Source organism: Cariama cristata, unplaced genomic scaffold (assembly GCF_000690535.1).
Source record: "Cariama cristata isolate BGI_N322 unplaced genomic scaffold, ASM69053v1 scaffold17135, whole genome shotgun sequence".
In the NCBI taxonomy this organism is placed as follows: domain Eukaryota; kingdom Metazoa; phylum Chordata; class Aves; order Cariamiformes; family Cariamidae; genus Cariama; species Cariama cristata.
Genome location: NW_009616001.1, coordinates 2,922 through 28,147, shown reverse-complemented (window position 1 = coordinate 28,147; position 25,226 = coordinate 2,922). Strand labels below are relative to the sequence as shown.

General features: G+C 49.9%; 1 protein-coding gene across 1 annotated transcript in view; it reads left to right on the top strand.

The window, feature by feature from the left end:
• IGDCC3 (immunoglobulin superfamily, DCC subclass, member 3) overlaps window positions 1-25,226 on the top strand; it is a gene marked incomplete at both ends in the record, with an annotated part of 94,449 nt that overhangs the window by 66,308 nt on the left and 2,915 nt on the right. Inside the window, 4 exons of the mRNA XM_009700025.1 lie at window positions 677-835; window positions 8,769-8,934; window positions 19,767-20,014; window positions 20,394-20,558. Of these exons, the coding sequence (XP_009698327.1) occupies window positions 677-835; window positions 8,769-8,934; window positions 19,767-20,014; window positions 20,394-20,558 (738 nt within the window). The remainder of the gene's footprint in view (window positions 1-676; window positions 836-8,768; window positions 8,935-19,766; window positions 20,015-20,393; window positions 20,559-25,226) is intronic.

The window sequence follows — 25,226 nt, the reverse complement described above, 5'->3', positions numbered from 1 at the left end:
CCAGAGTAGCTGAGCAGACCTCACCACCAGCTCAGAGTTTGGCTCCTTGGCCCTGAGCTTTTGTGTGTTCAAGAGCTAAGGAATCGAGTGTTTGCATAGTTTCTGAAACCATAGAAATCGATCAAGGGTTAGCAGGCAAAAAGGCCTAACTTCTGGCTCAGGAAATCCCCAAGTCATAAATTGCTGGTGCCTGGGAGAGTGCATCAGGGAAGCACTGCTGCAGGTTGGCTGGTCTTCTCCTTCCCAGAGCCTCTTTGTTGGAAATAGACTGTTGAGCTGGTTGCATCCCTGGTCAGTGTAATGTAAGAACTCAGGCAATGGCTCACAGAAGTTTGATATGATTTAACTTGGTTTAACCACTCTATTGAATGGCGTTCTGGGTGCTTCATCTTAATCTGAATACATGGTTGCAAGCTTTCACGTTTCCTGTGATGGTACCTTGGTTTTTCAAACCTTGGTTTTGGGCAAACATGTTAGTGAGGATCCTGGTTTTTTCCAGGAGGCAGTTCTGCCGAGAGCATCAGCTGAAACCCGTTGACTTCACTTGGCAAATCGCAGCAACAGAGCATGGCACCACTCCATAAGTGCTTAGGTTGGACTTCAACGACGGCTGTGCCCTGGAGAACCTCACACAAAGGTCCAGTGTGCGACTTTTACCCTTTTCTCTTTCTTTCAGACGGCCGCCCGATTGGCGTGGAAGGGATCCAGGTGCTGGGGACAGGAAATCTCATGATCTCAGACCTCACCGTGCAGCATTCTGGCATCTATGTGTGCGCCGCGAACAAACCCGGCACTCGAGTGCGAAGGACCGCGCAGGGCAGGCTCGTTGTACAAGGTGAGCAAACTCGGGGCTTGCAGAGTGGTGATGCCCACTTCGCTGTGCCCTCTGCACAGTCTCTACATGTCCTCTGGGCACTGTGATGGGTTGGGTTGGACAGATGCTGTCTTTGCTTTTCTTATGGTATCAGGCAAAGCACTTCTTTTCTAGACATGCAATTTCACAAGCGGATGTATGTCGCTGTGTCCTACACGGGTGAGTAGCGACCAGATACTATTCAACTGAGGCCTCAGCTGCATGGGTTGCAATGATTTCCCACCCCATGACAGGCATTTACTTGGCTTAACAGAGAGGGGTTGTTACTTGTTATCATACTTGTACATCTCAGCAGAAAGCCTGGACTGAATTAGTCGAATTGTCTCTCACCCCTGCATGGTCCTTAGCGATATGGGGACGCGGGCACTGTTCTCATATCGGATACCTCTGAATGATAGATATCAATCCTGCAGTGATATCCAGGAGTAGATATCACTCACAGAGTATTGCTGTCCAACTGAAGTGGCACCAGTAAGTCTAAAACCATTTCCAAAAAGTCAGTGAGACTGTTTTCTTTAGCAGTCCACACTGTATCTGTGCCTCTTGCCACGACAGGAGTAAAGGACCCTTTGGGGCCCATGTCCAGGAGATGCAGGTTGCTCCCCTTCCCCACAGCAACTGCCCTGAAATGCCACTTGTAAAGGGTGATTAATCCCAGAGTAGAGATCAAGACTCAAGTAACCAAACAAATCTCCTCCACATGCTCTGTGAGACCAGTCTCCATGGTGAGGGGAGCCAGGCAAGTATTTCAGAAGGCAAACCCAGCTGGCAGCGTGCTCTGAATGGCAGTAATCCACCCCTGATTACAGGCACTCACCTCCTCTTCAAGCTAGTCCACTTAAAGCATCTCGCTCTCTCATCAGTTCACTCATTAACTATTGACTGATGATATCCTGAATCTAAAATTATACACCTCCTGCCGGAGCGAGCTAATTGAACCTTTCATGCGGGTGATGGGGAAAGTGCCCTGCTCCAGCCCCGATGCTCACCTGATGGGTCCCGGGAGCCACTGGCGGTGATCTGGCACCGCACCGCTTGTGCAGCAGCCCTGGTCCCTGGGTGCTGGCATCCCTTTTCCCCTTTGCCTTGGGAGCAGCAAAGAGCAATGTAGAAAGGGTGCTTGTACAGGGCTGCTCCTGCCTCCTGAGTCCCAGGTGCTGATCAGACATGAGAGGGGGTGAAAACTCACCATTTCTTTTGCTGTTGGGTTTCTGGGTGAGCAATGGAACAAGGGGGCCTCCCAGCTGGCTGGGGATGGGCACACCTATGAGTCCCTTTATTAAGAAACATCAACCCAGCGTTAAGAACAACCTCGCTGATACAAACATTTTAGAGCTGATGCAGGACAGCTCTGCACGTGGTGCATGTAGCTGAGGTCTACTAAATCCAAATGCCAAACTGATGTCCAGGAGGCAGGCAGGCAGAGCCAAAAGAAATTGCTTGGAAAATCTATGAAGTTGTAAAAATACAGCTATTGAATACTGTTGACTGCTCCTGTTAGCAATTGAATGAGAGGGGGAAAGGTAGCACAACTTCTTATTGCTACAGATCGGCAGTTTTCAGTCTCTTTGGAGATTTGAACGTCAGCTCCTGAGCAGCTGGTCTAGTGCTGGCGTTCATCTGGGGTAGAATTATTGTAGCTTTTCACTTGGGGAACCACGATGAGAATTTGTCCCTAAAATGATAATCACAGGGCCATTGGAGCCCAGCCTCGCTGTGGAAGGGGGATGCTCCTGCATTCAGCATTAGCAGAGAAGTTGGCAGTGGTATGGAGAAGCGTGGCCAGTGCATCCTTGGTGTAGCCCTTAGACACGAGCTGCAGTGTCCAGGACCCCAACCTGTGTTGCCCATCCATAAAATGCTTCATGTTTTTTGGGGGGCTGTCTTTCCCCAGGGAAGCTAACGGCAGACCTTGGCCAGGCAGCTGGGCTCATCCCAGGTTTGCTCACCCTCCCTCTGGAAGTAGCTTTTCCTTCCTCTGAATCTCATTTTGCCTGAATTTTCCAGCTGAGAGGTACAAATGATTGCTGTTCAGGTTTGTCTGGGAAGAAAACAGCGATAATGACTGACATGGGAGACTGTGGGTTTTATCTTTGTCAAGATGTCAGCGATGCAAATTACATCCGTAAAGAGAATAAAAGCAAAGAGCGGGCTATCAAAAGCCTGGTTGGAGAGGAAGTTAGCACAGGGCTAGGACAATACAGCGTCCTCAAAGCACGCCAGGCCAGGTACTTGCTGCCTTTATGCAGGGGCCCTTGAAGTGCCTGGAGGCACAAATTAACTTGGCCCGCATCTTTTGAAGGAGGCACGTTTTATAGGTGGGAAACTGGAGGAGAAAGGGCAATGTTTCCTGTTGTAAGGCAAAGAGTTAGCGGGAGGCTGGGACTGAGACCACGTCCTCCCTCCTGCTGCCAGCAGTGGTTCTTGTCCCCATCCCAGCAGCTGTGTCGGCAGAGGTGTCCCAGCGCAGGGCTCCGCTTTTGCTTTGGCAGTAATGTCCTTTCCCATTGCAGGCTCTCCTTCAGATCATCTAACGCTGTCTTATTATCTTCCTGGGAATTCCTCTTCCTTTCAGAGGAGAAGGCGTCAATCCCCCGCTCCCTCCCTCCCTGCCCTCCCCTGGCCATTTAGGCTCCTTTGATCTCTTTTGTAAGGTTCTCACACAAGAAAGTTTCCATTTTCTCTTCAGATCCAGGCGCAGCCATTTGAATATTGCTTTGTGCCGGGCTGCGAATGAAAGTCTCACGGGGGGAGTTGTCGAAGGGCCGAATGCATCGCTGGCTGAAACGGAGGGTGTGCGTGCGTGTGGTGCAAGGGAAGAGCAGGCTTCGGTTGCGAGGAAAAACAAAAAAATATATCAAAGCGCTTTCTCTCTACCTCCTGTGCAATCTTTTGTGCTTTATTATGTGTTTGGTGTCATAACAAACTGATGGGCTGTGAATGGCCAGATGGTCACCAGTGTTCTCCACTCCACGCTTCATTTCCTCCTGAAAGCTATGCAGAAAAATGAGATCCCATCTCATAAATGAGTGCCCATCTTAAGGACATGTTTTTGAAGGCTCTGCTGACAATGACTGCCTTGTTCGCCTTGCTTTCTGCCGGCAGAACCGGGCAGCGCTCCTTGGTCCAGCAGATCCGGCCACCGCTGCGTTTCCTGATGTTCCTTCCATCGTTCTTCTTCATTGGCATTGCAAGCCTTGGCTGCGGGATTGAATTCATCAGCAGATGTATGGCAGTTGCTGTGTTTTAGGCTCAGCTCTGTGGTACTTGGTTTGTCCTCGAGTTTAGCCCTAAATTCATGCTGCAAAAACAGCTTCAGTACGTGCTGCGTGGGACAGCGTGCCCCAAGGAGCAGTCCCCTTCCTGCCTACTTTTTCCTTCTCAAGAAAAGCCACCACACAGGGACAGATGGGCACTTGGATCTCGTCTGTTGAGATGCTGGAGTGAGCTGGGGTGCCTGAGCCCTCCAGAGCATCCTCCCAGGAGCACGCCAGTAGGTAACGTGGGAACACGTCCTACTGCTGCAGAGCTCCAACCTGCACCTTGCCAGGACAAGAAGTTCTTGATACCCACTGAGGGCTGATGGACAGCCTCCGTGGCAGCTTCCTTGAGTGGTCTCTGCCTGTTTCCCAGGGACACAGTCACAGGTTCCATCTTTGGCCGTAGCAATCCCACCAACTCTACAACTTAACTATTTAAGTAACTTCTGTAAGCATCTGAGCATCCTCTGTAGTCGATAGGGAGAAGCCAAGCGGGCAGCAGTTGTCTTAAATCTCCTGTCATGTGATGCTGTGCTTGACTGACTTCCCCATTGACCTGTCTTCTCCTTTGTACTCTTACTGTAGGTTCCGGTAGCCTAATTGATGAGGTTTTGTTGTTTCCATGTTATTCTTCCTTCTCCTCACCCCAGCCTCCCTCCCTCACCCTGCCACTCTGGCTTCTTGAGAATTAATGACGGCTTCATACCGAGGTGCGAGGGGCAAGGATTCATCTGGCAACGATGCATGGGCTGTCAGTGCTCCCCCATCCTCAGGACAGCCCTTCTTAGCGAGCCGCCAGGCACTGCACTAAGCACCGTGCTGCAAACTCACGGCAAGGGCAGCGAAGCTCCCTGTTATCTTGGGGGACACACTGCTGAGATGAAATGTCCCTAAAGTGATGGAGCCCGTCCGGGTCTCCCGTTACAACCCACTGTTACAGTGCATCTTTGTGCTCTCACAGTTTGTTGAGCACAGTGAAAGCTATTGAAGCACTTTGTTAATGATTCTGGGAGTGGTATTAAGGATTATTGCTTTTTGATACCAATGTCACACCTTTAAATATTCATTAAAACTGCATGATTCCCTCCCTCCCATTAGGTCCTGAATAATCAACGCTCTGGTTTCTTCATACTTCACAAGCCAGGGCTGGATCCTGCCCACTCCTCCTTGCCAGGTTTGAATCCTCTGCTCTTACCAGTGATCTTCATTAATACCTTTGTTAGGATCTTCATCGAGGGCTGAGAAGCGCTTCCTCTTGCTGCCTGCGATGGCCTTTTGGCATGTCGTGTGGAAGGGGGAGAGGTGTTCAGGCCACTGTGCCTCCATGCAGGGCGAGATGAGCACTGACAAGATGCTCTATTAATTATGAAAGACGAGGCGGGTGGAGGGTTGGCAGCAGGCAGGGCTTGGCTTAAAGCAGGGCTTGGCTTAAGGCAGGGCTTGGCTTCTGCTTCTTTCCCGCTAACCCAGGGCCAGAGGTGGCAAACTCTCGGTTCCCATCGAAATCATTTGAAAGGGCACTGGGAGGAGGAGAGCAGATGTTCTTCTGTCCACGAAAGGAACCATTCGCCCCGAGACCACGCACCGGTGGCTGCCTCAGGGCACCCTGCCTGGGGACGCTGGTACAGACACCGGGTCGGGTGCACCCTGGGCAGGGGGAGCAGAGGGGCATCTCCTTGCAGCAATGTCTGTCCCCGTGTTAAGACCCTGGTGGCACCTGGACCATGTCCTTTCTGTGATGCTGTCAGAAGCTGGTGATGGGGACAGGGAGCCTTTTAACTCCATGGGTTTCTGCTGTGGCCGTGTCCCTTTTGTCACTACAGCTCCGCACTGCTGCTCCTTCTGCACCAAAAGGAGTAGGGTGAGACCTGAACGGGACAGAGCAATGCCTTGAGAAAGCCAGGAGGAGCAAGAACAGCAGAAGGGATGCCATGTCTTGCAGCGAGGGATGCCAGCAAGCAGGGACAGCTCGGCACAGCAGAGGTGGGAGCCGTTCGAAGGAGCGGCCGCCTGCTCCCCAGACAGTTTAAACAAGTTAAACAGGGGCCAGGGTTTTGATCTGGTTGTTTTTAGCAAGGCAGCGGAGAGGAGGGATGGCGAAGGGGAGCAGGGACCTGAGGAACCCGAGGGGCCGCGGTCCTGAATAGCATCGCTGGCGCCGAGCCAGCGGCCGCAGCTGCACGTTCGTTACCCCCGAGTCACACGCGACACCGCTCCAATTACTCCCTCTTGACACGGGCTAATAAGGGAGGATAAGGAGAGCCAGCGATTCCAGAAGGGTTACGCCGGATGCTTCTTTCCATATTTAAACTTTGTTTCTGTCGGAACAAACGGTGGGTTTGAGATTTAGTGAAGCGGAGGGGGAGGCAGAGGCAAAGAGCCAAGCGGCAGGATCTTTAATGAAGCTGCGGCGAGGAGCTGGAAGATGGCTGTGCCCTTCCTTGGCATCGTGGGTTTGCACCTGCGAGTACTGCGGGTGCAACTCGTGAGCCCAGATGAAAGCAGGGAGGTGCACAGCCACTTGCAAAATAATTGCTCCTGCAAAACCGCGCCAGCACAAAGCAGGGGGCGGGAGGTTAAGGAAGTCTTGAAAATCAAGTCTCTAAAGCTCTCACTGTACGCCACAAAGGGACCATTCACTGCAGGGATGAGGGGTTTTTCCCCCTGTTCATCCGTGCTTCCAACTTTGAGTGAACCCAATCTGAATTTTATTTTAATTTATAAGCCTAGAGGGGGAAAAACATAGGAGGGAAATAAAAGGACAAGGGATCGATTGGCACGTGGGGAAGTTTAGCAGGAGGTTCTGGAAATCTGTGCCCGTTAGGTTGCTGAGATCAGGTTCATTAGTAGAACCGAGCACCGAGAGAAGCAGCCTGACAATAAACTCTACCGGCGGAGACCCCCTACTGCTAACTTAAGTCAGACCTGCCATGCTCTGCTTCCCATTAAAAATGAAAGAGGGGGCTCCTTTGAGGTAGACGGGCTCTTCCATGAATTTCTGTCTTTCTGCTTGCAGGACTTACAACGTGCATGACTTCGCTCTTACACGCAAGGACCTTTCGCTGCGGTTGGGCCTTGTTGCATCAGTAGCAAATTGCATGCACGCATGCAGCTGGGGAAGAGCTTTATTACCCCGTACTGCTGCAGCAAACCCGGAGGGGATTTTTGGCCATGAAACACAAGGCTCAGCTCTTGCGTAGCTGCTCCTGCCTGCAGCCTGGCCACCCCTGAACACATTTTGCTGGACCAGTTTGCTACCTTCTCCCATCCCTGCATCTCTGCTGGTGCCAGAGCCCACCAACCTCACGCTTGGAAAATGCCAACGAGTGGCACTGAGCGTGTCTCCCTGGATAGTTTTGCTTTTGTCGGAAAAATTTAACACCAGCCATCCGTTATGTGACATTAGTCGGTAAATTCATTACGGGTCTGGGCCTCTTATCTGTTTGTCTTCATTGCGGCTGCTGCTGGTTCCACCTGATTTTAAGTTTCAGCAGTAACGTGGAGTATATTTATCACTTTGCCCTTTGAGGTGTAACTGCTTGAATAAACTCACCTATTTGGCAGTGTTTTTCAGGCCCTGCTTTCTGTAGGCTAATACACTGGTTTATTCTGATAAATTATTTTAAATCTATTTTGAGCTGCTGGAAAGGGAGAAATCACTTTCCATTTAAAAGTGTTATTGTTAAAGGTGAAAACATTTGGTTATGAGGTGAGCAGCAGTTACAGGCATGGTGGAGTCTTCTACCAGGCTTGGCAGGACCCCAAGGGTCCCAGGCTGCAGATCTGGGGTCAAAAATGCTCCCCAGTCTATTGCTACCAGGAGAGTCTGCAGCAAATCTGATATTTCCTGGGAAAGACCAACCTGCCAGGTTGCTGTATGCACATCCATACATCTCTTTCCATTTGCAAGCAGTTGGCTAATGCCGTACAGGTCCTTTGGGCAAAGCCAGGGTGTTGCTCTAGCTCTGCCATTGATGAAACAGCAGATCTCCCCAGCCGCAAATACTCTAACTGCGGTGTGTAGTTGCAGCCTTCCTTCCTCACCGCTCTTTGTACTGTCAATACGTGCTGATTTTTGACAGCCTCCCTAGCAGACGGCTCATTTCTGCCAGGGTGACGGCCCTGCGTGGTGCCACACACTATGAAGGGTTACTCACGCTTTCCATTTTACGTGTGTGCAAACGACCGGAGACTGCTGACCTTCCAGCCTGTTCCCCCAACAGGCAGGATGCATTTTGAAATAACCTTTGTCAGATACGGATTATTTTGCGGCATTGGGGATGCGTTCAGTGGGAGACTGGGGAGAGGTGATTGAGGGGGCTTAGACTTTGATGCCGTTTGCCTGAACCCTGCAGCACTCACCTTGGCTCTCCATACCGTACTGAGCGGACCTTCAGGTGCTTCTACGAAGCCATGACTACCAGGATGGGCAACCGAATTGCAGCATTGCATTGACCACAGACACACCATCCAAACCATAGTTATCTGCTGCCTATGCTGGGCGTTGGCCAAGGATCCCATTTTCCCAGGCAGACGAGGCTTATTGAAGCCCAAGCTATGAGGTTGCTCTTTGTACCAGGCTAAAGTAGGATCATCATGACTTTTCTCACCCTCCTTCTCCTTCCTCCTTGCAGCCCCTGCAGAGTTTGTGCAGCATCCCCAGTCCATTTCCAGGCCCGTGGGGACTACTGCCATCTTCACGTGCGTGGCCCAAGGGGAACCCCCTCCACAGATCACTTGGCTGAGGAACGGGCAGATCCTGGAGACCAGCGACCACATTAAGCTGAAGAATAACAACAGGTAAGTCCTCGTGCGCTGGCCACTGGCGTTGCAGCGTGGGGTGGAGGGCAGTGTGAGACACACACCTGGGTTGTGCCATTCCCCAGCGTCAATCTGGAGTTACCACACATGGAGGATGGACATCGCCTACCTGACGGTCCAGAAATAGCTGACCCTGCAGGTGTAATTCTTGGGCAAAGAGCAAGTTAGCTCACACAGGCTTCAGCTTTTGTGCAGACAGCGATTTTGAGGCAGATGTGTGCAGTTGTTCATTTTGGACCAGGCAATGAAAGCTGGCAGAGGGCAGTGGGGTCTGCAGCACGTCCTGGTGAGCTGTGCAAGCCCTGCTTTCGCCATAGCCCCCTTGTGCTGGGCAATGGCTAACGTGCTCAACGCTGAGATGGGCCTGAGTGATCAGAGACTGCACTCCTGCTGCTTGAGCGCCTTGAAAAGGGAGTGCTTTAGAGCCAACTTGGCTTCAGCAGGTGAGGGAGGTTGCTGTCATGCACCCTCGGACTGATGCAATGCTCCCTGACCCTGCTTTTGAGAGAGGCTGAATTAAAAGTCATTATTTTGAACTTTCTGGACTTCAGTGGAAAGGAAGGCAGGAGAGATGTTGGCTTGCTTGAAGGTGGTAATGTTCAGAAGCAGATCTGTGGATTCAACTTGGGCTTTGATCTGCTAAAACACTGCTCCGGTCCTACTAGCTGCACTTTGTAGGCTTACATTTCAGTGCTTTGTGCTTTATTGTACTAGGACATCAGCGTTAGACTTTGACTGATGATGCAGGAACCCAGCAAAAGTTTCTCTTTTGTCCTGATCATCACCTGGATATTTCTGGAAGGACCAAATGTTGTCCCTGGAGTTGGCAGGGACCACACTCACTCCGCAGTGGAGGAACTGCGCTTTAACCTCTGAACATTGACCTGCTGGGGTGTGCAAATCCAAATACATTTGCAATAGTATTTGTGTAGAAGCTGACTTTCACTAAACTTCAGCCTTTTGTCTCACTGGGGAAGAGTGTTTTCTCTAAATACCAAATAACGGCATTTTCGTGTGAGGGGAAGGGGATGTTTGTGCTGAGGAAATGATATGGTGGGATGCACTTAGTGTGAAAATTACAAGTTGACAACATAGTTTCTATGGAAATAGCATGGAACAATATACTGAAAAATAACAGTACCTGTGTAATATACCTAAATTATTGGTAGAGATTTGTATTTTATGCTGTCATATAGCTCTGCTATCTATCTTAACAAATGTGTCTCATGAATGCAACTACCCAGCCGTGCTGGAGGGTCGGAACCTTGAGTTTAGACTGTTGGGAAATGCTGTGCAGGCACCATGGCTTGTTCCTCAGGGGAGAAAAGTGGGTTTATTTTTCTAAGTTTCTATATACTATGGCTTTTTGACTTCAGGTTTGAGGCTTTTTAAAAGCTTTGTTATATGAAGGATGGGAGGATGTGCATTGCAAGAAGGGTAAGGTGTGAGTTGTCATAAAATCTTCTCAATCAGTGGAGGTTTTCTCTGAGCTGGAAGTTTTTAGAGCTTCAAGGAACTTTGTGTGTGCATACAGATGCCACTCAATCCAGGCTCATGATCTTCTAGTTTGTTGCATGGGTTTCTGATGTTTGTCTGCCCTTATGAGATGAAACGAGCAGAAATGGGAGAAGGGAAATTAGTGCATTCCCTTTTATTGACCAGGAAGCGGAGTCAGAAGTGACCAAAGACTTTACAAGCGGTCATTAAATCCATGACAAAACTCACACTGAATCTGGCTCTGCGTCTCACCCAGATGTCTTGCCTGTGAAATCATTCCTCTTCACTGTTTGAGGAAAGTCAAAATAGGGTCTTTGGTCATGGTCATGTCTCCTGCCCGGGTCCCTGTGCCTGGAGCTGTGCTACACATGCATGTGAACTGCGACTCGGTGAGCATCGCTGTAATCGTTTTCTTATGGGAATCAATTTAATGCAATTTAGCGTCAGTCTTTTCCACTGCGAGCTAAATGATCAGATTACATTGCATCTGGCACAAGCTGAGGGAGCTCAGCCAGTTACTGGGGCTCAGCTGACACGTGGCGTCTTCTCAAGCTATAGTAACGCGAACGTAAAGCTGAGCCCTAAGGCCATCGTACTCGATGATGTTGAACTTTTGGCTTCTTTTGCAGTAGTCTTGGGCTACTCTGACGCCCAGCTTCAGGCAAATGGCCGTGCCTGGTGGTTTCCAAAGCTGCCAGTCTGAAAAACGCCCTTGCTGGTACAGCAGGGCTGGGTGCTCCATGAAATGGAGGAAACAGATCAACGGCTGGGTTTTTTTCTGAGCTTTTTCAAGTTGTCCTTTGTTTCATTCTCATGGGCATGACTAAGTGCTGTAACGCACTTAGTTCCAGGCAAAATCAGTTTGTGATTATGGCTTGGATTTATCAGTCTATTGCACTTGGAAAATATTTGTCCATGTTAAGATGGATCTCAAATCTACGAGTAATGAAGCTACTAAACTGCACTATGAGCTTTTTAATTAGATTACATGGTTTCCCAGAAAATTCATTTGGATTAAAACTCTGCTTAATATGGCAATAAAGGTCTGAATGCCCCCAAAGGGTTTTTTAGAAAAAAAAGAGTAAATCATCCCAAATCATATAATGTGCTAATTGATTGCAAAATGTATCATTATGAACAACTTCATTCTTGTAAACAAACACAGCTAGAAGTGAGGTCCAGACCTGCAGAACACAATGCGTTCGAGATGCCGCTCTGCTCCTGCAAGCTTGAGGCATCGCTCCTGCTGGCAGTAGCGTGTCTCCGCAAACCCACAGCCGATGGGAAGATCTTTCGATCAAACTGTTGCCTCACAAAGTTCTGAAGGGCCCTTTGGCATCTACGTTCACCCCACGCTATCTCTCATTTGCGGTAAGTGCAAACCCAAGGAGAGCAAACCCTCAAGGTCATGGGACTTGAGAAGCCCATCGTTGTTGAGATTCAGGTCTGGAATCACTGCAGATTGGATGTGGCTGCTGGTACGACACCATACAGTTACTTGCTAAGCAACTTCCAGCCTTTTTAGCACAGTAAAATAAGCCTCACAGGCTGTGTCCGATAAATACCTTTTCCCTCGTGGTCCCTCAGATGTGAGTTCTCATCACCTGATGTGTTGACGGTTTCTGGGCACATTAGCATTAAAGATCAGCCTTCTGCTGTGCCCTCTCCAGAGGTGGTTGTTATGTTTTGAAAATGCCAGCTGTGTGGGAACAAAATATCCAATCGATGATTAGCAAAAATCAAAAGCAGTTCTGGGATAGCGGATAATTGTTAATGAAAAATGCATGAAAGCTCAGGCGTAGGGAATTGTGGGGTTTTCCATTAAAAGCTGTGAATAAAAATCACTGAAGGAGCTGCCGATGGGGCTGCCTTGCCATGCAGTCCCTCGGTTGGGGACGGAGCCGATAGCTGTCGGGGTGATGCTGCGCTGAACCGTGCTCTCGGATGGAAAAGCTGATGGAGCGTTTTTCACTTTGGTGGAGCCATCCCCATGTCCAGCAGCCACAGGGTCTGTTCCTCTCTGTTGATCGGAGATGCCAGTTTGCCCCTAGTGTTCCTGGGGTGATTCGGATCGATCATGATCCAAACGCCTGAGAGGTGTAATGGGCATTTCCAGCAAAATTCCCACCCGACATCACCAGCCCGGCCTGAAAGCAGGCGTATCGCTGCAGGAGGAAGGGGCGGTTACTGGCCAAGTTCATTGTGGGCTTGTATAAAATCATGCTTTCTAGGTTATTACTTCAAAATTCACAAGGAAGCATGAAATAGTACCCCAATTACCGCTCTGAAAGGTTTATTGCTTTTCTTCCTTTGACCCAATCAGGTTCAGGGGGGTAATTTTCAGCCTAGAAGTATATCACACTATGGGGTTTATATGGCCGTAATAGCAAGGAACAAAGGCCAACATCTTCAGAGAAGGCAGGCTCTAAATATTGATTTTCCAAGAAGATTTTATTTACAAAATGGTAATTAAGGGACTTCATTTCTTCCACCGGAAAAAGGCTTCATTAGAACCTGGGCTGAGGTGGCATTTGCTCTCCTCTGTGACCTTCACTTATGAACTGTCTCCTTTTTAAATTCTTCCTCACTGGTTTGCACTTGTTTTAGTGCTCTGGGAATGACTCACTTCAAGGGCCGTGAATGTTCAAGGTTCATCAGGGAAAATATTCCTCCGTAAATAAACTTCAGGACAACTTTGCTTTTCTTGCACTTGTCGTGCTGCTTAATCCTAGCGCCAATACGAAGCATCAAGGACCTTCAAGCACAAGCATCCAAGAACTTGGGACCAGACAGCCCTTTTGGTACCAAACCCAGGCAAATTAGAGCCTGTCATTCACAAAGTGTTTTTTTTCTATAAAACCCATGTTATCTGGGTGCGGAGAAATGCAGATGAGTTTGTACATCCCTTCATGGTGCACATACTCCACAGACTCTTGAATTTGTAGGGATTTGGAGACTTTAAGGGAGGACAGGCAAGCCTGCAGGTTATTTATGCAATGAGCTTGGAGACGGTTGGTGATTATGGGAAGGGTACCGTGCAGCAAATCGTATTTCAGTTCCCAGAAGCGTGACAAATAAGTATGTGGAGGACTGGGATGTGAACCAGCTGCTCCTGATTTAAGAATAATTTATGGGTTTGACTTTGTTCGGAAGACACGTGGAAATGACCTTCGCAAGGAAGGGCTCCGCACGAGCGCCCATAACCCTACTAAGCAGTGGGGCATCAGCGTGATCCCACCTCCCCTGCACCGAGCAGGGATCCCGTGCTGGGATCACACAGCCATATCCCATGAAAAGGATCTGCAGCAGCCCCAGAGCAGCTGACAGCAATGAGCATCAGTCTCCCCTTCTCATGTGGCTGCGATTATTTTGCTACCAAGTTGCCTGTGTAATTTTTCTCTGTGTGCTGCTCCGCTGAGCTGCTCTTGCAGTGCATCGCTAATTCAGGGGTTTAAGTGTTTCTTCAAGCTGTTGCATACAGCAAAATACATCTGCAGAGAATGGTCCTAACACAGCAGCCTTCGAGGTAGGACTGAGCCCATTGTGGGGCAGCCTGAAATCAGCTTCCCCTGGATTAGGCTGGGTCTTTTTCCTCTCTAACACCCATGCCCCTTGCTGGGAAAAAGGTTTGGGGGTCTTTCTATTTAGATAGTTCTCCCAACTGTCTGCATTTGCAGTCCTACCATAGGCATCTGCCCTCCCTTCCGTAGCTTTTCCTGAGATGTTTTGTGCTTCCCTGTGGTCCTGCAGATGTAAAGACTTTTCTACTCCCTCCCTGGGACAGGATTCAGTTCAATCCGTGATTGCACTCTCTGGCTCGTGAAAACAGATTGAGTAGCAGCCGACATGTTCCCCGGATAACCAGCAAGTCTTGTAATAAGGAGCAGTCGGCTCTGGCTGTTGTCTTCTGCCTGTGCCAGGGTGCAGTTCCCAGCTCTGCAGGGATGGGAGGACACATCTCCACCTTTCCCACCTGGGAAGGCTCAGACCACCTCTGATGTGGACCAGAGCTGAACCAAAGGACCTCCAAGGCTAGAGAATTTGGTGTCCGGTTGGACTGTGGAGCTGAGCCAGCCACTGCTTGTCCCCAGCGTGGTGCCTGAGCAGTGGTGAGTTCCCAGAAGGGCTCAGTACATGTGTCACGTCAAAACAGTGCAAACCGAGGTGTCTTGAAGCCAGCAAAGAAGGGTCAGCATTTCAGGAAGAAATGATGCCACTGCTGTGCCTCCCGTAGGAAATGCAACGCTGTTTACAGCATCCCATTTGCAGAAGACACACCGTACAGCCAAATCCCCTTCTTGCCGGACTCTGTCCTCTCCCAGGGCTGTGAGAAGGAGCAGCATCTCTAACCAGCTTTGCAGGATGAGAGTCTGCCGACCCTTTCATCTGGCACCAGCAGGGAGGGTGGGCTGGTTCCCCAGGGCACTGTGCACCTTGCTGGGACCAGCAGCATCCCTCCAGAAACTACTTGGGTGAGGCTGTAACCGGAGAATCAGGCTGGCATCCTGGCCAGCGGGCTGCAGTACCTGCTAAATATGAACCAGATTGTATGGAAAGGGTTCCTTCTCCTGCATAACACAACCCAATTTCACCTAGGAAGCCCTGCATGATATTTAATTTCTGGAGATGTAAGAACATGCTTATAGAGAGCTAGGGACGATACGCAGTGTCCCTCTGGGCTGCTGAGTGTCACTCTTCAAGCTTTGCACCTTATTGTCAGCCTGTACGAGGCAACCTTCAAAATACAGGGCATTTCTGCAAAGCTGTGAACAACCAGCACTGGAGGGAAAAAAACCTTCCTTCCAGCACGGCACCGGCCGGCAGCCCAGGAGCGGTTCGTTCGACACAGCGCGGCACAACACGGCCCATAATAAATGGAGGCAGAGCGGGGCACGGGGACGGGGCAGCTGAACGTGGCGCTGGTGGCTTTCTGTAGCTGCCGGCACTTAAAATGCTCTCGCCGCTAGCCACAGCCTGCTCTCTGCATTAATTTCATCACACTCCCTCCTTTGTGCGCCTGTGTGCGCGCGCAGGCTGATAGCCTTCCAGATGGGCCCCTCTTCTCCTTTGTGCTGCTGAATCGATGAAGAGGCTTCCTTCAGTTCTCAGACTTTTTCAGAGGAGCCTTTGGAAAGCTGATCTCCGGTCACTGGCCCGGACCCCTGACCCGAGCCAGATCAGTCATCCTGATTGCCTATGAACTGGGAAGACAGCTTGGGAATACCACGGCTTTCGAGCAACGGAGGCCTCTCGTTTCAGCTCAGCCGGGTGTGAATCTGCAGCGGCTCCTCTCCCCACTTCCATCAATGCCTGTCAGGGCATTGTGCGGAGATGTGATGGAGCCCTCGGCTCGCTGAGCGGCTTTGGTGACCAGCAAAAAGCCTTCTGGCATCTCGCCTCGTCTGACGTGCTCACGGCGCTGCCAGTCTGGCACTCGCGGGAAAGTTTTCCAACAGCAGATGTCCCAAAGTGACAGATTTTTTTTCCTGTTGACGGGAGGAAATAAAAGGACACTGCATATTTCAGATGGTTGACGTGCAGAGACACTCTGCGCCTCCTCGCACAGCAACTACATATTTTCCTTTTGTTTGAGCTTCCTTAAAAAAAAAAAAGAAAGAACAAAAAGCAGCAAAACCTGGGAAAGCTGCTGGGCCGAACACTGACCCTGCCACGCCGCATCCTCCGCGTCCTGGGGGGGGGTGATGCGGTGGGCAAAGGCAGGAAGAATTTGTCAGTAGTTAAGATGAAAATGGACGCACAGCAGAGGTATCAGCTGGGATGATGCTGAGGTTCATGTAACTCACTGCCAGCTCCTGCCCTCCCCATCACAGCTACCAGCGTGCTTCAGAGCTCACGCCGGGGCTCACGGGGAGCTCAGCAGCCTCCCTTAGAGGTCTGCCTGCGGGTGTCACAGGGACCGACACAGAGAGAGAAAACCCTTGTTCTCCTCAAGCTGGGCATTCTGCTCGCCAACTTCTCCGCACTCGGTTTCTGCTCCTTACCCGGGTTTATAGGCATAGCCAAAAATCCAGTTGTTTTATTGACCCCGTTGCCTGCACATCGTTCCAGGTAATGTGGGCCCTAGGTAACGGATGGCCAAGGCTCTTACTGCATGGTACATCCAAACACAGCCTTGTAAATCTCAATGAAAATGAACTTTTCAAAGCCTGAAGCAAGTTTCCCGCTACCTGCCATGTCCACTTTGTGGAAATTTATTTATTTCTTCTGACTTGACTGGGCATGTCAGTGTTACTAGCCACCCTGAGACCTCTGCGGAGAAGCAGCTGGGATGTCCGAGGCTCTGCCCAACTCCGGGTCCCGGTGACCAAGTGCTGTCCTACTCCAGGACCGCTTGCATCCAGCACATCATCTGTGTTGCACGAGAGGAGTTACCCCCCAGTCCTCCCAGGAGAGAGATGTCTTTGGCCCCAGCATCACGCCGTTGCCCTCAGGCTCCTTGTACCCTTACACTGCTTTCCAGCCAGGCTCCCCTCTTCCCTCCTACGCATCTTTTCCTCTCTCCATGTAAAGCAAATAAATACGCTTGGAGGAGGAGAAGCCTAAATACTCCTCGTTGTTCCTGGGCTGCTTTGTGCTTGGGAAGCTTAACGCTGCTCTCGACTTGTGTGCCAGCCCAGCCTGGCAGCTCCTGGGTGCCCAGATGCACAGCAGCCAATGTGGAAATAATCCCTGCATTGACGGGGCAGAAGGAAGCGCTGCTGCTCCTTCCACACATCTGCTTTGTGCAGAGCTGCAAGTACAGCTTTCGGATGGCGTAATCCTGCCTTCTGCCATCTGTCCTCACAGGAATCAGCCCTTGTTGACACAGTTGAGCCACACATCGGGTCCTTCCTCCCTGTGCCCCCCCCCCAACTCTGCCTTTCCCCTTCCATTTAATCAGATACGTTGAGCCTGTGGCTATGAGAGAGGCTTAGGCCTGATTCTCTAAAATCACCATATCAGCTGAAACCATCACATTTGATATTCCATTTACAATGTTTCCAAGGAAACAAAGGCACAGGGCATAAATAGATGACTGTTAAACATTTGCTCGCTCACCATGGCCTCGATAATTTGCAAGACAGAAATATGAATGTTAAATCAACAGCAATAATAAATTTTAATATAGGAAGACCAATATTTTGCTGCAATTAGAAGAAGCATTCGTTCTGACATACAGGCAGGCAGTGGCAGGTTATTTATCATTTCCACTTTCCATGTACAATTTTTCATTTACATAAAAGGGCCAGCTTTGATTATGACTCCCCAAAAGCCATGAAGTGCCCCTCGCATCAGCAGGGATGCTTGGGATTTACTGATGTGCAGTCAAGTCCCAGGTCCACCTGGAATTCTCTGCGGGAGAAGAAAATAATTTATCTCTTCCTAGAAGCAAGCAATGGATGTGAATTTGGTAAGGTTCAGGTCATTTCTTACAGAAAAATAGCAACCAAAAAGCTCAAGCAAGCTTTGGCATAAGCCAACAAGATGATGCTGAAGCTTGGAGGCATCGTGATCTCCCAAACCTTCATGCCGAGCCAGAAGCAAACCACAGTTCAAATGAACTGAACAGGTCTGGAAATACAGATGCACTAATAGGGATTAATCCAGAGAGGTGGACATATGGGTGATGCTCTAAAATGGAAGCGGAGGCAGTGGTGAGCGGTGTTTTATTCAGTGCTGTGGGGGTATATCCTGTAGTCTATCTACAGGACTCGTCGATCCCACAATTTGCAGTAATGTATACAATTGTGCTGCCATTTACGGTGGTGTCAAAGCTGTCTCCAGGTTTAAGTGGTCCGGTCTGGGACCCTACTGGACCTTTATTTCTGAAATTTTCCCCAAGATGCCCAGTTTGTGAGAACACCCTACCAGGACTAAGGGCATCGTAAGCATAGTTTATCATAACGTGAGCTGCTGCCTCAGCGTTGGTAAAAACATATCCAGTGTCAAAGGCTGCCTTTCCATTTCCAGCTCGGAGCTGGACACAGTGTGGGGAGACTCCCCACCCCGTGTCTTGGAAGGGAGACACACGGGGTATTTATTTAGGTGGCCTTGTGTTTGCTGGATAGTTACAAATTGAATTGCGTTGTTCCTGGCGTGGTTCCTGAGGAAGGGTGCAAGCCCTGGAGAGAGCAGGGCTTTCATTGATGGGTCCCTGTTTGTGAACAAATGTTATTAAGAAAAGCTGTTTTTCATGCTGAATGGCAAGATAGAGCTAATGTGTTGCACAGTTATTTCTGAGTCAATATTTGCTGGCATTATTTTAAAGATACTGGGCAGTGCAGCCCTTGGGCTGGCCCTGAACTTGCTCCAGTTGTACACAACATTGCTGGAAGGTCCTGCAGTGCAGAAAGGGTCTTCAGTTCACGTGGCCACATGTGCAAGGACTCTGGTTGTCACTGTGCCCATCAAGCCACTAAACATCCCGCCTGGAGGTGGTGCGGAGACGGGCACCGTGCTCAGGGACGCACTCATTTGGGAAGCCGGTACCTGGCTGGCTTTTCTCCCTCCTTTAGGGATGTTTTCCACCAGGGTAGCCAGTGCCTGTCTTTATCTTGGAGGCCGAAAACAGCATCTAAGCCTGATGTGGAGGCCCCCGAGAGCAGAATGGAAGCTCTGGTTGCTGCCCTGGGAGAGCAAGCTTTGATGCGCCAGGATCAAAAACATGCTCAGAGGTTTTGCAGACAAAACCTGTGACTTGCTCATAAGCTTTGGCTTTTGGCTCATGGTGATCACGTTTCTGAAAATGTAACCCTGCCGGATAAATCAGCTAATCCCAATGTTACCCTCAGACTGCTCTAATGTGCTATAATGCAATTAGAGCATCACCAGAGGGCTTTCTGGCTGTGCTTGATTAGACTTGGCTTAGCAATCATGTGTGGTGCCTGGATGGGTCTCACTGGTGTGTACTGGAACTAAGCCAGTTAAAGCTGGTTTGGGTGTGTGGATGCACTTGCCACAGAGCTCTCTCTCTAGAGTGGCCAGGATCTTCCTGAATGTGGGACTTCAGGTCCTGCCATTCCCCATCCCACCCTATGTCCCCATCTGGCTGTACTTGAACCATGGTCTCTGCAAGTGGGGACAGAGAGAATCTGCCCATTCACGGGATCTAGGGAATGGTGCATCCACCTCCTGAGCTTTTCCTTCCCCAAAAGCACCAGCCCACAGCTTCCTGGAAGCTTTCTATGGAAACAGAGGCGTGTGGGATGCCCTGCCATCAGAGCCAGCATGGGGGCCATGGCATGGCTGGCAGGGAGGGACGTCCGCGGCAGAGCGCTCAGTGACATGCTTGTCCCCCTCGTGTCCCCACGCAGCACTCTCTCCATCTATGGGATCAACCAGGCAGATGAAGCCATCTACCAGTGCATCGCCGAGAACAGTGCCGGCTCCACGCAAGCCAGTGCTCGCCTGACGGTCCTGTGGGCAGATGGGCTGCCCGGTCCTCCACAGAGCGTGAAGGCTGAGACGGTCTCTGCAACCACCATCCAGGTGTCTTGGGAAAAGCCTCTGCAGAACACCAAGGAGATCATCGGCTACGTGCTGCACATTCGGAAAGCTGCAGGTATGGTGCTCTACCTGCTGCCCAGAGCATCCTCAGCCTACTGTCATTCAGCAACACAGCCCAGTAGGTAAACCAAGTCTGCACTGCAGTAGGCAGTGCTACCACCCATGTTCTCCATCACCTCCCTGTTTCTGAAAGACAGAGATGAGGCAGTAATGCTGCTGTAAATACCAAAAGGGTGGGGAGGGTGAAGCCACGTAGCCAAATCTTGCTGCCCACTTAGGTCTCTGACAAAGCACACAGAAATGTAAGCAGAAGAGGATGTGGGCAGATACATATCCACCTTTGGGACCAAAATTACTGCTTGCAACATCTGTTTAGTCTCTTTACCTCTTGCAAAGCCTAACCCCCCTCTGCTCTTTCTTTCTTTGTGCTTCAGATCCTGTAGAGAAGGAGTATCAGGAGGCTGTTAGCAAGAGCACCTTCCAGCAGCTAGTGACTGATTTAGAGCCCTCAACCAGCTATAGCTTTTATATAAAGGCTTACACCTCCCGGGGTGCCAGCAAAGCCTCAGAAGTCACAGTGGTGAGCACGCTGGGAGAAGGTAAGGAATGCTTTGCACTTGGACCATCAGATGCTGAAACCCGCTGTGCGTAGCAGCAGCGCCAGTCACCCCGATACCCGCTCTGGAGCGCTTTGGCACATAGCCTGTGGTGTTTGATGCTCCTTGTTCCCGCTCCTCCTCGTACTCCGGGATAGTGTGTAAAACTCACTTGTATCGTTACATGGGGGTTGACTGATTACCTTAAACGTGACATTGCCTCTCACAGCTGATGTTGTAGCAGGGGGTGAGTGGAAGTCTGGCTGGTCTCGTGCTTTGCAGCTGCTCTGGGCTTTTCCTAAACTGCTTGCTAAATGCAGATTTCCTGCTCAAGCAGCATCTCAGCGTCCTCCAGTAGCTCTGGTACTCAACAGCTCTTACTCGATAGGTGCCACACTTTTTTAAATTTTATTTCTTTCTGCTCTACCCTGGAGCAGTCACACTAGAGCTGAGCTGTCCTGACCTACAAATCCCTGCTGTGGAGAAACCTTCTGTTTCAGTGGGAAGTTAGGGTGATCTCTGAGGCTTTTTCCCTAGTTTGGCCTCCCAGTAAGAAAGTGGGTGCTGTAATGCAGGACCCTTGCACACAGACACCAGACAGAAACCACAGCCCCAGTGTGATCTGTCAGCCGGCATTTTAGGAATGTTTTCCTAGAGACTCATGTACGTCTCCAGCACCTCTGAATCCTGGCTCATCTCACATATGGAGACTAATTTCTTAGGAGTGTTGCATCATTGCATCACTCAGTAATTATGAATTTGCAGCAGAGAGGGGGCCTTGGGTGTGATGATGTTACTTAGGATCAAATGGAAGAATGTGTTGACTTCCAGGTGGGGGATCCAGTTCTCATTCCGTTTTCAGCCCTTGCAGATGTTTAGTACAGCATTTAAGCAACAACGCCAATAAATCCTCGCCCTGCTGGGTTGTTACCCTGCAAGTTTATTTTCCTTGGTACTCCACAGGGACTCAGTCACCCTTGGAGTTTGTTTTTCCTTCCAATTTAGAGACAGAAGGATGCACTAAGGCAAAACTTGAAACTCCTTGACCTGATGCTCTGAGTTCAGCTACTGGAGCTACAAGCCAGCCACGCTTCATAGAGCTTGGTGTTTCTGCAGAAGTCTGGGTCAAGCGAGAGAGGACTTTTTGTCATTATTACCTTCAATCACAACAGGAATAGTTAGGTATCTGGTGCTGGGATCATAAATTTCCTGGCTCTCTGAAGTTTCAAGGCATCACTGTCCTGCTCTGCTATCCTTTAAAAAAGGCTTGTCCTCTGTAACAAAGCTTCAGCAGTTAGCTCCATGTTGAGGATGGACAAGCCGGCTTGGTTAAGATCACTCAACCCCAGCCTGAGTTTGCCTTGTAGGAAGATAAAAAGAGATGTAAAAGCCTCAGTTCTGGCTTGATTTGTTTGCTTTGCTTCACTCGAGTGCGTGTTGCCTTCTGCTCACAGAGGAGAGAGCAGGTCAGAGAGCCAGGATCCAGTAGCTTTTGTCACCAAATTAAGGTTTCAGTGCAGATTTGCCATTTTTCACAGCCAAGCCATTTCACCCCGTGCCTTCCCGAGGTGCACAGCAGAGCTGTGACTGCCCTGGGCTCGGGGAGGTCCTGGATCTGTGCTAACAGCCTTGGAAGGGGACGGCATTTCCCCAAGACGCCGCATCTCGGCGTTGTCAACCCAACTTGGTGCAACATGCGTGAGATCTGCACAGAAACGTGCGGGAAGCCCCGTGGTGGCAGGACCCCCCCCATGTCACCACCTTGTGTGGAAAGGACACAGCGGGTGAATCTGGTAGCCAGGGACGGCTTGGCGGAGCCAAGGCAGTGCTTGTCAGAGTGGCCAGCAGAGATGCTGCCAGCTGGAGACTGGTCTGAGTGCCCATGTTATACTGGTATTGTCTGGAGTAGGAATACAGTGAAGGTACTGAGGAGCGGGGCTGCTTTTGGCTCAGGGAGGTCAGCTTTTCAGGGTTAGGAATACGCTGAGAGTGCGCTTGGCTGAAGCCTCCGGTGCTTTCTAGAAGCACGATGCTCCTTCCTTTGTGCCAGTGATAATTTTGGATGGAAAGTAGAAGGGAAGACGCTGCAGAGAAACCACCCAAGTGAACCTTGTCCTCCCTAAACCTCTCTCACGGGGAAGGTCCTCCTGTCTCCTGCTTGTCATTCTCCTTTACGCCGTTTCGCAAATGCCATGGTATTTTAAATCTCAAAGTCTCTCCGCTTCATTAAGCAGCACACACTCCTTGTTCTTGTCTTTTAACGCTTTTTAGGGTTTTCTCCAGGACTTTTTGACATTTCTCTAGGATGAAGACTGTTCCTTTAGTCATCTTCGGCTAAAGACGCCTTCAAGAAGAAAGTTGAAATGACCTGGGGAAAATTCCAAACAGCACAGAAGAGGAAAACAAGTATCCCAGCCCTTAGCATGAGGGAGATGCCTCACTTATAGTAGATCCATATTATGTCTTATATATACTTCTGTGAAGCACCTATACACTGGTGTGTGTACGTATATTTATACACACACGCAGATATACTCCACCTGTATACACTTACTTGTGTAATAACATTATAAACAGCACATGCATTCTGCGAGTGCATACATATAATCAATATTATACATATATATATATTCTCAAAGTTTGAATAAATACTATATATTCCATACTTTGAAGGAGAGAGATTCTTGTGGTTTTTATTAAATGTAAGGCTCTGCAACCATAAAATAAAGCCAACGCTTCGCAAATCAGGATGGCCCATATCAGTGTTTCTTTGTCCATGGGATAATGCGATTTCCCTTTCTGTGGGGTTTTCACCCATGATTTGGAAAGTGATGTTTTAAGCAAGAGTCCAACTCCTCAGAGCGGGGATCCAGATAATTCCTAATTTTGCCCTAGAGGGAATTGGGAGAGTTAGACAAAAAGAGTATTTAATTGGATTGCAAAAATACACAGCCTTGAGAAGAATGGTACATTCTGGTATAAATAGAATTTACTCTGTGTTTTGCACCCATAAATTGCCAAGTACAGCCTTCCGATTGACGAAATGGACGTCAGAATAAATCCTAGCAAGAAGAAGTGCTTCAACCCATTTTTTTCCCGTTGGCAGCACTCAGGCAGGATGGGATCTCCTTAGCCTGGCCCAGGTCAGCTGCTCTCTGAGTCTTTCCTCCTGAACCCCCATGGAGATGCTCACCAGTCAGCAGGGACTTGTTCCTCTCCCCATGCTTATTCGGAGGGCATGAGGCAAAGTCCTGGCAACCTGAAGGAGGGCATCGCTTTGGGAAGAGACAGGGTTGCCCAGGCTCTCCTGCTCACCAGGAGAGACGTCTTTCCTTCCCCTAAATCTCCTCATGGGAAAGCTTGAGCTCTTAGTGCCTGGGAAAAGGCAAACCGTTGTGCTGGGCAGTTTTGCTTTTACTATTAAATTGAGGAAATGCCCTTTTTAGCTCTCATCAGTCTTAGATTGACACAGCCACATTTCATCTGCTTTTCAGCATTGCTCGCTAAGCGGCTGCGCTGAACTCTCTGCCAAAGGCCGGGTTTGCACCGCTCATCCTTTAGAGACCCTTTGGGGAAAGAACCAAGACGAAAAGCAGCATCGGTCCAACGCAAACCCAGCAAGCCTTATATTTGGAAACTTCTGAGCTTGTAATCATGTGGGTTTGGAAAAATAGCTTTACTTCAAAGCCTGGAGGCTGCTGGACAAGCAGGGCTGTTGTTCTGCTGGATAATTTTGCTGCAGGGTATAGGTGAGCTCTCTGCCTGGTACAGCAGTGCCCAAAACCCCTTCTCCCTCCCGATGCCGGAGCAGAGCCCTGGGCAGGGCAGAGCCTGGTGCTTTGCACCTTCTGAATGGTGCCAAAGGCTGGGGAACCCATGGGAGCATTTGACCTGGGGTTTTTTTATGTGGAAATGAGGTGGAAAAAAACCAAACCATCAATGAAATGTCCTGCTGAGACCCATCTCTGCGTTGGTGAGATCGGTGTATGAGAAAGGGAGGGAGAGGGGAAGGAAGAGGCTTGGGGGAATCGTGGGTCTGTGTGCCCAGCGCTGCACAAGGCTCCGGGACAGGCTTTGGTGCAGAACCAGCTTTGGAAAACCCAGATATCTCCATCACAAGAAAATTGGCTTTGGTTTGCAAATCTTTGCCCGCTCTCAGACCAGGCTGATGGGGCTGGGCAGCTTTTTGGGGATCTGGGGAGGGAATGGCCATGACCCCCCTGCTGCAGGACATCCTGAGAACGAGGGCAGGATTTTGGGGCATTGAATGGAGCAAAAGGCATCCTGGTGGACTTTGAATCAGGCCTCGGTGACACCGGGCAGCAGCAGGGACATCTTCCCAGCTAAACCCCTGTGCGTCCCTAAGGCCAGGTAAGTGCCTGCCTACCAAAACAAGCCAGCCAGAGCTCTGCAGGGATCTCAGGCTGCTCAAGTATTTAGGGCTGTTAATGAAGATGCCCTGGTTCTCTCCTAAGTCCCCAGCACAGAATTACAAATCTCTCTCCTGAAGCCGACGGGGAGAGCAAGCTCTCCTGCACCCTGCAAGCCAGTGCAGGTACCTAGCAGGCTTTTAAGATGGATGTCTGCAGCTCCATCCCTTCTGGTTCCTTCCTCCCTGCGGGTTTAATCACTCTGAAAGGTCCTCACTACCCTCGGGGCGAGGGCAAAATG